At 29.8% G+C, this 15393-nt stretch overlaps 4 protein-coding genes across 4 annotated transcripts in view; 3 read left to right on the top strand and 1 right to left on the bottom strand.

Moving 5' to 3' along the window:
• Window positions 1-564: 564 nt before the first annotated feature.
• Window positions 565-2422, bottom strand: LOC149888365 (uncharacterized). Its single transcript, XM_090089066.1, has 2 exons — window positions 2412-2422; window positions 565-2132 (listed from the first exon to the last, which is right to left on the bottom strand). The coding sequence occupies exons 1-2, from the start codon at window positions 2420-2422 to the stop codon at window positions 722-724; spliced, it is 1422 nt and encodes a 473-aa protein (XP_089945192.1). The 3' UTR covers window positions 565-721.
• A 109-nt stretch (window positions 2423-2531) lies between these two features.
• On the top strand, window positions 2532-5058 carry LOC149888364 (uncharacterized). The gene is made up of 2 exons (XM_090088160.1): window positions 2532-2778; window positions 2920-5058. Exons 1-2 carry the CDS (start codon window positions 2574-2576, stop codon window positions 4509-4511), a joined length of 1797 nt encoding a protein of 598 aa, XP_089944286.1. The 5' UTR covers window positions 2532-2573; the 3' UTR covers window positions 4512-5058.
• Window positions 5059-6786: 1728 nt separating this feature from the next.
• Window positions 6787-8719, top strand: LOC145189258 (neo-calmodulin-like). The gene is made up of 4 exons (XM_090088266.1): window positions 6787-6896; window positions 7382-7568; window positions 7938-8180; window positions 8284-8719. The coding sequence occupies exons 1-4, from the start codon at window positions 6813-6815 to the stop codon at window positions 8409-8411; spliced, it is 642 nt and encodes a 213-aa protein (XP_089944392.1). The 5' UTR covers window positions 6787-6812; the 3' UTR covers window positions 8412-8719.
• Window positions 8720-9744: 1025 nt separating this feature from the next.
• The window catches only part of LOC145189564 (uncharacterized), a 62179-nt gene continuing 56530 nt past the window's right edge, over window positions 9745-15393 (top strand). Inside the window, exon 1 of the mRNA XM_090089065.1 lies at window positions 9745-9871. Within this exon, the coding sequence (XP_089945191.1) occupies window position 9871 (1 nt within the window). The 5' untranslated portion in view covers window positions 9745-9870. The remainder of the gene's footprint in view (window positions 9872-15393) is intronic.

Here is a 15393-nt window from a genome sequence, read left to right as displayed (position 1 = left end):
ATAATCTCTATAGGTATTGAGGGCTGCTTGGATTTTTTTGGATTTTATTAGCCCTGAGTTTTTTTACATGAAATTGTGGATATGTTTTCATAGTAATGTTACAAATATTAATCATATTTTTAAATATATATATATATTCTGTAAAATTGGATTGAAAAATAAAATGTCTACAACACACTTGTCCAAAATGGGAAATAATTACTCCGAAGCTTCCCGAAAAAACCCTTTGGAGCGAAGTATCTACATATATTCCTGATTAGAAAAATGAAAAAAATGAAATCCTTCATGACCGTCCGAGCGAGAAATTTTAGTTTTAAAATGTAAGAAATTGCGACAAAAAATATTTTTTTGCAATCAAAAGAAAACACATTTTTTATTCACTAAACATTGATCTACACTACATAACAGATCCCTGATGCATGGGTAAGTCACTAAAATGTTTAAAAAACTTCAGAATCAAAAGTAAAATGATTGTTTAGCAAGTTTAATTTTGATTTTTTTTAAAATGATTTAACAATTGTCCACTGTAGATTGCTTTTATTCTTTTTATTCTATGAACACATAACAAAGAAATAATGTGAGAAAACAATGTGAGAAAACAATGTACTCTTTAAAAAATTGAGTTGGGGGCAGCTTTAATGTTAGTTAGTCAAGCTTTTTTGAAAAACTAAAACATAAATAAACTGAAACAAAGAGACGATGTTTTCTTGATAACTTTGCATTAAAGACGCTTGCTGTTGAAATCTACTATGCAACTCAGCAACTTTTCTGGATAGTCTGGATGACCCAGAGGCCTTTTGTATCTCTCCCAGTGGGTTCGGAAACTGTGATGAAGGGCTTCTGTTGTCTGTTCGCTGAATGGTCCAAGAGACTTTTTGTGACGATCAATGAAATCCTTGACATGAAAGAAGACAGTGTGGACTTTTGGACTCACACTTACTTTTGGCAAGGAGAGGAAAGCCAGTTGAAATTGGTCAATTTTCTTTGAGTAGTTTGAATCCAGATGATTTCCAAAGCAGGCATTCACAACTGCATCAAACTTTCTCAAAGTGTCGATGAATGGAAAAACATGAAAAGCTGAACAATTCTCTGCTTGTCTTTGAAGAAGGTCAACATTTTTGAGGAGTTTGCGGCATTCATTCCCAGCAAACTGCCCTCCGTGAAAAGGCTGTTCTTTGATATGAAGAGCTTTAGGCCATTCTTCAGCCTCAGGCCAGGAGTCCTTTAGTGCCTTGAACAGATGGTTCACTACACCGAGAAGGAGATGTAGCTCCATTGGTGGTATGATGTCAAGAACAAGTGCATTGTCAGAAAAATCCAAGAGGGGCTCATGCACCACATTCTGAAATTGTTTAGCCTTTTTCATGTCTAAACCAGCTGCTTTAAATGAGGCATAAGATCTTCTGATGGATCCAAAGGTTCGAAAGTTACCATTCTGTGATAACCTATTGTGGTCAATGTCACACCATGTGCAAGGGTGTGAGCTGGCATGTGACTGAAGCCCACACACAAGGTTTGCCACCTTCAGGTCACTTGAAAGAAGAAAGTCAACTCGCTGAGAGAAGATGAGAGATAGTATTGTTCTCAAATTCTCATAGTTTTCTGGTACATCCTCTGCTACAGCAACAAGAAGTTGAGATTTCACACCACTGTCTTTTGCTGCAAAAGATGTAAGTGTCTTTTTGTCTGGTGGAGCTTGAACTTGAGAAATCAATTCATCTTCTTGAATCCCAAGGCTAACCTTGAGGAAACCACCACCACCGTCAATTCCAAGCTTGACTATGTGCTCTTTATACACTTGTCTTTTGAGCAAGACATCATTGAGAAGTTCAGAGAGATTCTTGCAGTGAACCACAATTTTTTTCTTTGTCTGAGACTTTTCATGTGTCACAGTTATGTTTGTGTGAGTGAAATGTTCAGATAGTTGTGTACCTATTTGATGGAATTTTGCCCGGAATTGAGGTTCAACAACTCTGGCTTGTGCAACATGGTTCAATGTTGAGGCCAATTTTTTGACGCTTGCATTAGACAGCCCTGTGTTTTTCTGAATGTTTGCAAGGTCTTGGGCTTTTAGAACTACTTCATCACCAAAGAGTCTTTTTGCGCTTGCTGCACCTGTATTAAAAACATTGCTATGAGTAGGAGCAAATTTTTCACATAAACAACCAAGTTTTCTTTATGGAAAGTAAAGTTTAGATTTGAACTGCAAATTTTATTTGTTAAAGGTTTTTTCTTTTGTAAAAGACAAAGACAATGACAAAGTTTTAATTACTATCAGATAAAAGATTTGCAAGTTACTGTTACCTGGAGTAATTGAAGAGCGTTTTTTCAAAAGGGATATAAGTCCATTTTTGCTGAAATCGAGTTTTTTTTACTTTTGGATTCTATAGTGTAAATGGAACAAATCTAACTATAATAACATGGATAGAAAATTATTTATCCACTTTACTTTCAATATTAAAATCACCAAGTTTTTTCAAAAGGGCATAAGTCCCAGCATTAGAAGAAAGTATAGCAAAAACTTAAGTTCACGCTTGCGCAGTAGCTACTTCCGTAACAAATTTTATCTAAAAATGGTATCTAAAATAATAGATTCAGAACTGGAAATATTTTCTTACTCTCTAACCCCTGGACATGGTCGGAAAAGATCGAAAATAAGCAAAACAGGAGAGAAAAAACGCCAGAGATATTCATCTCTTGGAAAATTACCTGTCATAGCTTGTAGGCACAACAACAAAAGATGTAAAGCAGGCAATCTTGGCAACCTGGATATTGTTGGTGAGCTCAGTTGTATTACACTAGCCACTTTTGTTAGTTCAGAATTATTATAGTTAGCTATGAGTTTCAATCTATACTATGAATTTAAAATACAAATAATTCTTTATTATATCAATATTGACATACCAAAATTTTTTTTAGGTTTTTTCCAGAAGCTGTACAATGAAGAATTAAAAGTTAAACAGGATAATTTTCTTCTGAAGTTTGTTAAATTAACTCAAGTTAAAAGACACAGGCCAAGGAATGAATATTTTTGTTTGAGAAAACATTCAATAAACTACAGTATTGCTGACAGAAGTTGTAAAACAGTTCCAGTTTGTAAAAAAACATTTCTTTCCATAACATGTGTTGGAATAAAAAGATTGCATAATCTTATAAAATATTACTCTAAAAATGGGTGTCTGAGACCTGAAAAACGCGGAGGATTTAGACAAACGATAGGTGATAAAGAAATCACCAATTCAATAGTGAATTTTATAAGTCAATATAAAGGTTGTGTTTCACACTATGGGAGAGGGAAAAGTGTTAGAGTGTACCTTTCACCTGAATTAAATGTTGTAAAGTTATGGAGAAACTGGAAACTTCATAGAAACCAAGAAAATATGGGTATTTCGTCACTTTCTAAATTTAAAAACATTTTTTACACAAAGTTTAATGTTGGATTTGGAAACCCAAGAACAGATATCTGTTCTTTTTGTGAAGCACAAAAGAAGTTGATAAGAAAAACATTTGATACAAAGTTAAAGGGAGAAGAGTTTGCTAAATATCGTCTGCACAAATTAAGAGCAAAAAAATTCTACTCTCTTATGAAAGAGAAAAATGAAAATGTCATTAAAGTGTGCTTTGACATGCAACAAAACCAACCACTTCCTAAATTAAGTGTTAGTGAAGTATTTTATGCTCGACAAATTTGGCTCTATAATTTAACATTTGTTCGACATGATCAAATAGTACAAAACAAAGATAACATTTTTATTTATACCTGGTTGGAAACTCAGAGTGGTAGAGGATCTAATGAAGTTTCTTCAGCCCTGGTTCACTATTTGTCTAAGTTGGAAAAAGATTTAATTACAGAAAGAGGAGCTAAAGTGAAATTAGATCTACATTTATTTTCTGATGCTTGTTCATCACAGAACAAAAACTTTGTTGTTTTGTGTTGTTTGAAAAATTTTGTGGAAACGAGTGTTATGTTTAATGCTGTTAAACATTTTTTTCCAATCAGGGGTCATAGTTTTTTACCTCCTGATCGAGTTTTTAGGCGTATAGAAAAAGTGGTACGCAAAAAAGAAACCATTCTTTCTCCTCTGGAATATTACAAAATATTTTCAGAGCATGGAGCAGTGCAAAAACTAGGAGAAGATTGGTTTCTTAAAGATTACCAAAAAATGGCTAAACAGATTCTTAAAAAAAAAAAGCCATTTCCAATGAGAGATCAGAAAATTATAATTTACTCTCAAAAGAAAATCGAAGTGCAAAGTGCATATTCTGCAGAGCCTTGTCTAGTTAGTTCTTTATTAAAAAAAGGACAGTTATTTGCAAAAATGACTGAAGCAATACCAAGACCATTAGAAAACAAAGTCAAAAAGGAAAAGAAAGCAGATGTAAAAAAGTTAATGGCTTTCTTTGAGGTACCATATGATGCAAAGGACTTCTATGCCTGTATTCTTGATGGTATTGAGGGAGTAATGCAGAATGATGTTGATGAGTTTGATGAAAATGAACCGTTTGTTTAAACTTAATAAAATAATTTTACTAAACTTTTGTTTTGTTTTTTTGTATTATAAAATGTTCTCTATTGTTGTCTTAAAATGAGATTGTCTAAAAATATGTACTAAAAGAATATAATATTAAATCCATTCAAATAATTTTTTGTCCCAAACATTAAGGGTTCATACATTAATGACGTCTCTGCTGAAAGGGGTACTAATGACGTCTCTGCTGAAGGGAGTATCAGTAAATTAATTCAGATGGTAATTATTGGTAAAATTTTGAATTAAAACAAAAATGTTTAATTAAACAATTTAATTATATCATAGGCATCTTGAATTCCTTAAAAACTCTTTAACCAATGTTTGATTAACTCAATTTAGTATTTTTATGAAAATAAAAAAACTGATCTGCAGCATGCTTTGAACTGGTATGGCTGAAAACCATCGAAAAACGTTTAAAATATTTTCGCTTTTCAAATCTCCATTAAACATATTTCTGGCATAAAACAACAGTTTTTTATTTTTTAAACAGCGTACGTATGAATTTTAAATTTTTACAAAAAAAGAAAAATCACAGAGAGGGTCTTACTTATCATGTAACAAGGGATGAGGTGGTCAAAATATTAGGTGTGTTTTAAGAACTTACGTTACAAATTTGTAAGTCCATCCAAATAAACTTAATTGGCAAACAATTTAAAACATAATTTTGTCACAAATACTTATTTTTCTCTAAAAAAATGTGGACTTATGCCCTTTTTGAAAAACTTCTTACATTTTAACCCGTTATAAGTATACTTCAAAAAAAGAAAAATTTTAATTGTAAAATTATTTTTATGAAAATCACAATAAACTACCGCTTACAAAAAGAAAAATTTTTATTTGTTGAAAGTTTAAATAGATTATTAATTTTTTTTAGTTTTTTCAAAATATTTAAAATGTGACTTATATCCCTTTTGAAAAAACGGTCTTCAATTGGCAAAGGTCGCCCACCACCACTTTGTGCTATTCTTAGGGTTCCATGAGGAGAAGCCTCTTTAGATGAAATGACTGCTGAAGCAATCTGTTCACTGACTTTGGAATCTTTTGATGCCAACATCTTTATGTTATGCCTGAATGTGAACTGATTGCATTGATGAGGTACTCCTCTTCCAATTAAGGAGAGGCAATCAGAACATCTTCTTTGGTCTTGGGATGGTAAAGACTGTTGTGGCATTTCAAATGGGTGCTTTTGCAATGCTTTCAGGTGTCCAATTTTGCAAATGATGCAATCACACTGCTGTCCTCTTGTCTCAGGCCTAGGGATGACAGATGAGAAATCAAAAATGGGAGGGACAGAGACATTCTCACCATTTTTCTTTCTCCTCAGAAGCAGTCTGCAAGAATCACACATTCCAAGTGGGACTCGTGTGTCACAAAAGTCAACATCCTGAGAAATCAGACTCTTGACTTGGTCTTTAAGAAAACTTGTTAGCTCCCTAGAACATTTTTTCATACAGAGGAGACAAACTGACTTCCGACAGTCTTCATGATTTTTTGCTGAGTTTGGCATTTTTGAGTTGTGCATTCCACGAATGAAAACATGAATATGTCATTAAAATGCCTTTTCAATATTTTATTAGGGATGTGCCACTAATACTTAAGAACTGATTTTTTCATCAAATTTTGAAAAAAAAAATTAAAATTTTTTTTGGCAAAAATCTTATTTTTTAAACTGAAATTTCTCGCTCGGACGGTCATGAAGGATTTCATTTTTTTCATTTTTCTAATCAGGAACATATGTAGATACTCCGCTCCAAAGGGTTTTTTCGGGAAGCTTCGGAGTAGTTATTTCCAATTTTGGACAAGTGTGACAAGTTTATATTTTATCACGCGACGACAAAATGACTTTTCAGAAAAGGAACCTTTCTGATTTATTATCTACTTGAGAGAGAATTAACGCTGAAAAAAAAATTAGTCATCTATATATAACCAAAGTCAGGTCTTGTATCTATCATCTATCATTATGAAGAGTATCGTGGTTACTTGGAATAAATATTGAAAAAAGATAATAAAAAACAAAAAGAAGTACTATAACAAAGTTTAGTTAATCATACTTTAATCGCATTTTTGTGAGACTAATAATTTACTAATCTCACAAAAATACGAATATCAAAAAAGAAAATATAACAAACAATTTTTCTTCTGGGACAAATTTCTTTTGGCCCTCTCACCATCTTGAGATGTTCATGTTGATGTTATTGATAAGACTTTTGTTCTAACTTTTTTTATATTCATTACTATTGCTGTTATTAATAGTTTCTAAATTATTACATAGCAAAATCAAACATGACTTCATACAAAGATGGTACATCTTTGGCAGATGCATCAGCAAAATCAGCAAAGCAAGAACAAGATAAAAAAATAGAAGAGGTTTATCTTTGTTTATCTAATTTTAGCATAAGTTTTTACAATTCATAGATCAATTTGATAATATTTCTTGTATAATTTAATGTTAAAAAGTTTTCGATTTTGCAAAAATGTTCAAAAAAACAGTTAATAAAATAGAGGAAGTATTTTTTTTTTTTTCAAGTTTCTGCAAGTAAGTTAGTTCAGGCTTTATGGATAAAGTTTATTATAATTTATTGTAATGGATAATTACAATAAATTATAATAAAGAAGAATTTTTTGAAGTAATTTTTTTCCATGTTGAAATTACTTATTTTTAATATAATAAACTTCGTAAATTCAATTGCTTTTTGTTAAGGGCATAATCTCGTGTTATGGAAAAGTTTTATTTGCTTTAAATGAGATTATTCGCTATAAACGAAGCTTTTCGATTTAAAAGAGTTTACTCGCTTTAAACGAGATTTTTGGTTCATCATTTATGTTTTAAATTTTTGTTTCTTATTACGCAGAATAAATACTCGGAAGAGGAGCCTCGCACAAAACTAAAGGATGAGGCAGAGGAATACTTTAAGCTCTTCGATGATAATGGGGACGGTATTATAAATCCTTTAGAACTGCATCGCGCAATGAAGTTTCTGAGAAAAGAGGTTACCATGAGCGATGTTATAGAAATAATCCAAGAAATAGACAATGAAGGTAGAATTCTTAGATGTGTAATTCACTTTTTGTAAATGTTTTAAATTCTACCCAAGTTTCGTCGTTTCATATAAAAAATTTTGATTCCGACGGAATTTGGAATTAGCAATCTAACCCCAATTCCATAATAAAATAAAATGCTTAGCAACATTACAACGGTATCAATTATCTGTAATACCCAACATTTGAAAAGTCGTAATTTTACAATAGTAAGCTAAGTTTTACAAAAGCAAAGTTTAACAAAATAGCGAGTTTTACATAAATCTATCAGTAGATTGTTAATGATAAAATATAAACGTACGTAGACGGTATTCTAACTGTCGCTACAAATCAGCTATCAAAATTTGAATATTCGCTTTTTAAATTTAGGAGTAGGGGGAGTGAAATTCGACAAGTTTGAAGCAGTTATGCGTGAAGTTATCAGAGGAAACACAAGTGAAGATGATTTGCGGAATGTTTTCGATTTCTTGGATTTTGATCGCGATGGTTTTGTTTCAACGCTCGATGTTCAAATAGTTTATCGCGAATTAGGAGAAATGATAACTCCAGACGAAGCCTTATTTATTATGCGTAAATGTGATCCAAATGATGACGGTCTTTTTGATTTTACAGGTATGAGTTAAAGCTATAGAGAATAGCATCACAAAGCGAGAACCATGCTAAATAGATTTCAGGGAATGATAAATTTAACTAAGTATGAAAATTTTTTTTTTAGAGTTTGTTAACTATTGCCAGATATTTATTGAAGATTATCAAAAGGAAACTGTGCTCGAAGAAGTCTTTGAAGGTGAAGAAGAAGTAGAAAGTGAAAATCCTCAACCATTTTTCGGAGGTTTTGGATGAACTACCAAAGACTATTGCGCATAATTTATCTTATTCTTATTTTAACTGGCAATACTTGTATATGATTCTGCTACAAAACTAAGGAACCGTTAATTAGAGAAATTTACTAAAAATGTTCATTACAAACAGATTAATATTTAAATCTGAAAAACTTGACTAATCTTATATTACTTTTAAACTTTGCATTGGCTGAAATCTTTCCATGTATATAATACGAAGTCCGAAAAAAAAAGTCAAAAATTTTGTCAACCAGCTTTGTTATATATTTACAATTCCTATATGAATAAAAATGTAAAGCGAAGCTATGATTCAGTTGCTGTCATTAATGTTGAATTAATGTTAAATTATCTAAAATTATTTAGTTTTAGAAAAACTCCTAATTCTAGCGAGTTGTGCAATTGGTTTCGTCGTCTTGTGGTCAGGAGGCCGTATTCACAAAATAATCGCGGCTGAGACGATTGTTTTTACCATTAGTTTTTGTGTCCTAGGGTTATAATTGTAATTCATATTTTTATTTAGGTACTTATCTGGGCTACAGGATAGGGATTGAAGGTTGAATGTGTAAGGTGTAAGGATTCCTCGAGGTTCTTTAAAATGCCAACACTCTGACTTTATTCTAAAACCGCGCGTATTTTTATTTGGACGCGATATTTTCTACTATATCTAATGATAAAAATCCTTTCAATAAATAAAATTTATACACGAGAATTTAGGTAATAAGTTTTCGTTTGTTTCTACTGATGAAATTAATGGCAGAAAATTCTTCTGGTTACTTTCTGATTTTCAGTGGCGAAAATCGTACTAGAAACGAAGAGTTTTTACCAAATATTTTGCCGAACTTTTGCATTAATCATTATTGTAGCGAAGCATTTGTCAGAAAGTAGAGAATTGAACTTGCAATTTTCATCAGTAAATATAGTGGAAATATAGAAGAAGTGTTAAATAGACATCTGAAGTGTTAAATGTCAGTCGAATGTTGCAGGTAACTTTGATTTTAAAAACAGTTCATTTGATTCACCTGCTTTAGTATTAAAAATTATTTGCACGTTTCCTAACATTTAAGTTTATTAAGAAAACATTTAGAGTTCATTATGAAGAGATTAAAAAAAACAACTAAAGTATAAACTCTCAATAATCAGCATACTTTGTGTTTTAAAACTAAAGTCAGTCGCGTTTTCCAAAAGTCAAACAGTCACATGACTTAAACTCACATTTTTAGATAAAATAACGTTCGAATTTGTTTGATTATCGTTAGTGCTTCGCTTTAGTAAAAATGGTTTTTGTTAACGATCAGGATTGCTGAAGCATAAAGAAACATCGTGTGATAAGTAGTTTAGTTGGTAATTTTACCTGGTTAAGTTAAAATCAAGATATGCTTAAACGATTATCATACCTTCCTCTCTGCACTATTTAAAAGAGCAACTTTTATTCGAATGAGTTCGAAGTTTACACCATATGAAGTATGTAATTATTCGTTTAATGAACATTTTCATAATTTTAAACTTTTTAAAATTTTAAACAAGCGCTTTAAGTATAATTTTTTTATGTATAAGCACAAGCAAGTTCGTCAAATTTAGCGAGTTCGAATTTTTTGAGTTCGAATTTTTTGAACTCAAACATTTTTGTCAAGTTTTTCCATTCAAGTTTGTTATATAGCAAAATTTTTCAAATAACTTCAGTTCAAGTTTTTTAACTTTCATACTTATTCAAATATTTTGATCAAGTATCACAAAGTTATCAACTTTATAAACTTTAACAAAATTATTTAACAAACACAACTATTTGAGAATATAAATTAATCCAATAATGAATCGTTATGAAATTAACACGGTGTTAACAATTTGTTAATATTATTTTAATATCACTTGATTTGATGCATTTTGTAAGATATTAAGAAGTACACAGGAACAGAATGTTGTGTATATAAATTCAATAAAAATTATTTGTAACAAAAAAGATATTGACTTCAATATAATTTTGTATTAATCTACCATGAATTACTTTTCATATGAAATTTTTTTTTTCAAACTTTAATTTTTGTTCAAATTGAAATAGATTAACTGAAGAGATTACTTCTTTAAGTAATAATTGCTCTGTATTATAATTAATCTGTATTATAATTACATAATACAGAGTAATTATTACTTAAACAAGTAAATTCATAAAAATAATTAAATAATAATAATTAACACTTAGTAATATTACAACATAAAAAAAAAAAAAAAAAGGATATGTTTGTCTAATAAATAAAATGAAATATTTTCATATACATAAATCATTTAATTAACATGTTAGTGCATTTGTAATTAGTAATGTATTAAGTTGAGAAGAAGTAAAAAGATTCATTAATTTTCTAATTTAACATTAATAATAGAAAGTGCTTCTACAATTTTGCTTTCAAAACTTTCATTATCATTCAGAGAACCACATGCAAGTTTGTCAAATTTGGTAAAATAAGTAAAAAAAAATAATTCCAGTTCAAGTTTTTTAACTTTCTTACTTATTCAAATATTTCCATCAAGTTTCACAAAGTTATCAACTTTATAAACTTTAACAAAATTATTTAACAAACACAATAACTATTTGAGAATATAAATTAGTCCAATAATGAATCGTCATGAAATTAACACGGTGTTAACAATTTGTTAATATTATTTTAACAACATGGTGGATTCAAAAACTTACTGTGTAATGTTAAATCAAAATCGGATTTGTTCAAAAACAAATTTAAAAATACAAATTGTTGATAAAGTCAAATTGCTGTCAAGTCAAGTACAACATATTCCAGGCAGAAATTACTTTTGTTCTATGACTTGATTAAAGATGCCGCTCAACATGAAGTAAAAAAGTCATTCAAAAGACTTAATAGGTTAGCATTCATATTTGATGAGGAAGAATATCCAGGTTTTTAAGTTATCAACTCCAATGCCCGAACCAATTTAGCTAAGTTAAGCGACAAGCTGGTAAATGCGACAGAATTGCAAAAAACACAAAGACCTTGCAATGGTGGAAACTGACAGCCAACACTATCCTCTTCTCGCAAAACTTGTACGGAAAGTTCTTTGCATTCTAGCTAAATCATCAGCAGTAGAAAGAATTTTTTCTAGGTCATGCGACGCAGCTACCTGCAAACGAACAATATCCTTCATGTAAATAGCGTTCGAGGGAATATTGTCTTTGTCAACTTTTAATTTTTCAGTATTGGATTGATTTAAAAAAAAACTTAGTAATAATAATTTAGATTTTTTGATTTTTTTTTTGTTATTGCTTGGGAAAAAAAAGTTAAAGCAGCGAAGTCATTTTTACAAGAGGAAAACTAAATTTTTTAACAAAAAAAAAAAAACTTAAAAAAATTCATACAATTGAAAAAACTTGATTAAAACATCAGAGAATATTACAAGCCCAAGAATCAAATTTATAGAGTTTTTCGAAACCAGTCAAATTTTCTCTTCAAGTTTTGCAAACTCAAATAGTTTAAATATATTGGATTGTCAAAAAGTTCAAGTGTACTCGAGTTCTTTGAACTTATCGAATTTTAAAATCGAACTCGCATGTTTCTTTTAGGTACCAAGGTTTTTTTTTATTTTCAAGACTTGCTTTTTTGAAGTGAGACTGTTTTAAAATAGCTCCAAAATTATTCTCCCCTCGCCTCTTAAATTTACGCACATGTCCTTAAAGGTATTCAAAAAATAATCTTTAACGACATATTTTGAAATAAAAGCCATTCCGACACTCTAACTCTGTTTTAAGTAAAGCATATTTGCATAAATTTGTTAGTTTTTCAAGTACTCTAAAAAAGTTTGCTTTTTAAATTTTTTTCATGGTTGCGAAAGTAAGAATCTATCTATGCGCATTATCACACGTTCTATTACAATAAAACTACACGCTTTTCTTTTTGTAACAATCTAGTCTGTAAAAAATCTGAGGCTGAGAAAGGCCTAACTTTAATAAACTTCAACGTACTTTATGCAGCATAGTTTCCAACGCACAGTAAGGGAATATTGCATAAAACCTTTGTATAAATTAAAAATAGAAAATGGGTGTGACGAACATTGGTGATAATAGGCCAGGTGAATAAAAATGAGCAATTGCTTTTACTCAGTAATTGGTCAGCTTTACGTGAATAAAAACTTACCCGTAACGGTTGCAAGTGTGGAGAGAGGTTTTAATAAATTAAAAATAATTAAAGATTACAAAAGAAATTCAACCACTCAAAGCAGACTACATCATCTTGGATTACTAGCCATAGAGCATAAAACAGCATCAACAATGGAAGTTAAAAAAGTTGTGAATATCTTTGCAAATGCAAAAGCTAGAAAAAAAGTTTTTTAGTATTATGTACTTTGTAAGTATTTTTCATACTGTGTTCTTTTCTGTAATAATTATAAACTAAAAAGCTAAATTTATCTTAAGAGGGCCCCCTTATGGTAAATTTAGCTTTTTAGCTACGCTACTGCCTCATATTTTTATTCACCTAAAGGTAAGCAATTTACTCAGTAATTGCTCAATTTTACGTGAATAAAAACTTAAGAAAAGTTGCCGAAGTTTTTATTCACGTAAAGCTGACCAATTACTGAGTAAAAGCAATTGCTCATTTTTATTCACCCGGCCTAATGTCTTAAAGTGACTCTGAACCCATTTTGTTTTGCTCAAGATTGTTCTTTAGCCCCTCAGTGTTTTGATAGGTGCAAGTCTATAATGACTTCGATAAAATAATCCTCATAATCGAGTTATTTTCACCCTTGGCAATTGAGATTTTTAGTTTTTTAAAACATGCGAAAAATTTTTCGACGATTTTTCAGCTTCAGGTTTGTAGCTATCTCTTATTAATCATAAAATGATATTCAAGTGAATGAAATGTTTATAAATTGACCTCTTAGAAATGACTAAAGAATTTTTTGCATTTATAAATAACTTTTTGAAACAATCGACCTTTTGTTTATCGAGTCCAAAATGTTAATGACTGACAATTACAGTTTATAAATTCTGTTATAACTAGTTTTTTTTTTTTTTTTTTTACTCGTTTTTAACCATTTATTAATATACTTCCAAGCATCGACTTAGTTTTTCAGTTTTTAACGAATGATACCGGTAAATGCAACAAGCTTCTAAATCAATTTACATTAGGGTTGTTTTCGAAGCTAATGGTTAAAATTTCGATTACAAAAAACCTTTTTCTATTTTTTTTTGTAAATCAAAATTCTCTTTTCAACGCATTCCTTTCTTTTTTTTTTTTGGTATTGTTCGAAAGCATTTAATTTTGTATGTAAACAATTTTTTTTTCTTTCGAAATTAAAAAATTTGCATCGAATTTTTATTTTTTACTTTTTTATCAAAATTCTGATAATAGCACTAAAACAATTTTTCTCATTTTAAATTTTCAAAGTTTTATCGAAATGTTTTGACAAAATGTTGTTACAATTCTAAAAATGGGTCGAAACGGTTCTTAACATTTAAAACTTATAGTTTTATTGTCAAATTAAGGTATCAAAATTGTTGTAATAGCTTAGCAATTTTATTCTTTATGGAAAAATGCCAAATTAAATATGTAGTACTTCAGCCATTTAATTGAATTAATAAACGTAAGAAACGCATTGGCAATAAACGAACAGACAGAGTATTGATAAACCGTCGAACGGGATGACTACACTTGGAAAAGTATTTTTTTACATATAAAGTTCGAAAAAGATCATTTTTTGTTAGGGCTGAATAATTAAGCAATTTGTAAGATAATGTCAAAAAGATAAAAGTGTTAATATAAAAAATAGTATTATTAAAAGTAAGTAGCACATGATAAAGGTTCCCCGCCCCTCATGGTGTCCCACTCTATTTTGATAGTTTGTTTTTTTTTGTTCGTTTCATCATTAATTAATATTTCATATAAATTTAAACCAATAGTTTGGAATAAAAATCTAAATGTGAGCTACTAAAAGAAAACTTTTTTTTTTCATTATAAATTTTATTTTTCGAAATAAAGTTATCTTTTGAAAAATTGCTTTACTTTTCGAAATCAATCTAGAAAATTGAAATTCATTTTGATTTTTGAAATTAGTTTAGATATTCAATATTGTTTGGAGAAGGTTTATGAAAATTCAAATTTCGAAATTTATATCGAGAGAGTTTCATCAAAGAACTGTCGAAAATCGTATTTTCGATAACCAATGTTAAATGCATAAAGAATTTTACTTAAGTTTTACAAAAATTCAATTTATCTTAAAAGACTGAGGTAGGAGTTGGTCATTATGCGTTGTTATTCGTCAAAAACCAGAATTCCAAACGCCGATGCTTAGATGAGCCGTTCAGTGCGCAAATCGATTTGCTCTCATAAAACATAAATTTGAGAAATCCAATGAAGTGATGAAATCCAATGAAGTGATATTGCTTTTTAAAATTTTCTTTTTAATACAAAAATTTTTTGTTCTTTAATGGTAGTAAGCTTTACCATTCAGGAAATTTATTATAGATATAAAAAGTTATGACTATACTAAGTTTGACATGGAAATTTTATATTTTTAAAAAAAGTTGATTTAATTGATTTATGCACTAAACAACTCATATAATTTTAAAAATTCCTTCTGTGAAATGAAAACCAGGTCACGAATATTGAAAATAGTTACGTAGCTTTTCTCGTCCTGTTGTGCATGACAACCACTGATCTCAAAATAAGTTATAATTTTGAGATCAGTAGTTGCACATTTAAGTTCAGTTTTTTTATATTGAAGTTTTTTCTTTAAGAAAAGCGTGCTCTACACCCTGTAAATGTTGATATCCAACATCTTTTGAAAGGGCCAAACAAATCCTTTTAGGGGGGGCATTATATGGGACAAGTGAGAATACTTAGAGGTGTTTTTGAAATAATTTAATTTCGTCCGAGCCTAATTTTTTGATTTAAAGTTTTATAGCAAAATTAACTCAAAACTGATATTTTCCATGTTATTCATCGTTTGAATTTTTTTAAAAAAATTTTAAACTTTTTTTTTTT

The sequence above is a fragment of the Hydra viridissima genome, unplaced genomic scaffold (genome assembly GCF_058129835.1).
Source record: "Hydra viridissima isolate aposymbiotic clone 2 unplaced genomic scaffold, HvirCarnegie_v1 scaffold_5, whole genome shotgun sequence".
Classification (NCBI taxonomy): domain Eukaryota; kingdom Metazoa; phylum Cnidaria; class Hydrozoa; order Anthoathecata; family Hydridae; genus Hydra; species Hydra viridissima.
The sequence above is the reverse complement of the archived record's forward strand: the minus strand, read 5'-3'. Positions and strand labels throughout refer to the sequence as shown.

Coding starts and splice junctions, on each gene's coding strand:
- LOC149888364 (XM_090088160.1), top strand. CDS start 2,574: ATGGTATCTAAAATAATAGATTCAGAACTGGAAATATTTTCTTACTCT. Junction 2,779..2,919: donor TGGCAACCTGGATATTGTTG/GTGAGCTCAGTT, acceptor AATTTTTTTTAG/GTTTTTTCCAGAAGCTGTAC.
- LOC145189258 (XM_090088266.1), top strand. CDS start 6,813: ATGACTTCATACAAAGATGGTACATCTTTGGCAGATGCATCAGCAAAA. Junction 7,569..7,937: donor CCAAGAAATAGACAATGAAG/GTAGAATTCTTA, acceptor TTTTAAATTTAG/GAGTAGGGGGAGTGAAATTC. Junction 8,181..8,283: donor CGGTCTTTTTGATTTTACAG/GTATGAGTTAAA, acceptor TTTTTTTTTTAG/AGTTTGTTAACTATTGCCAG.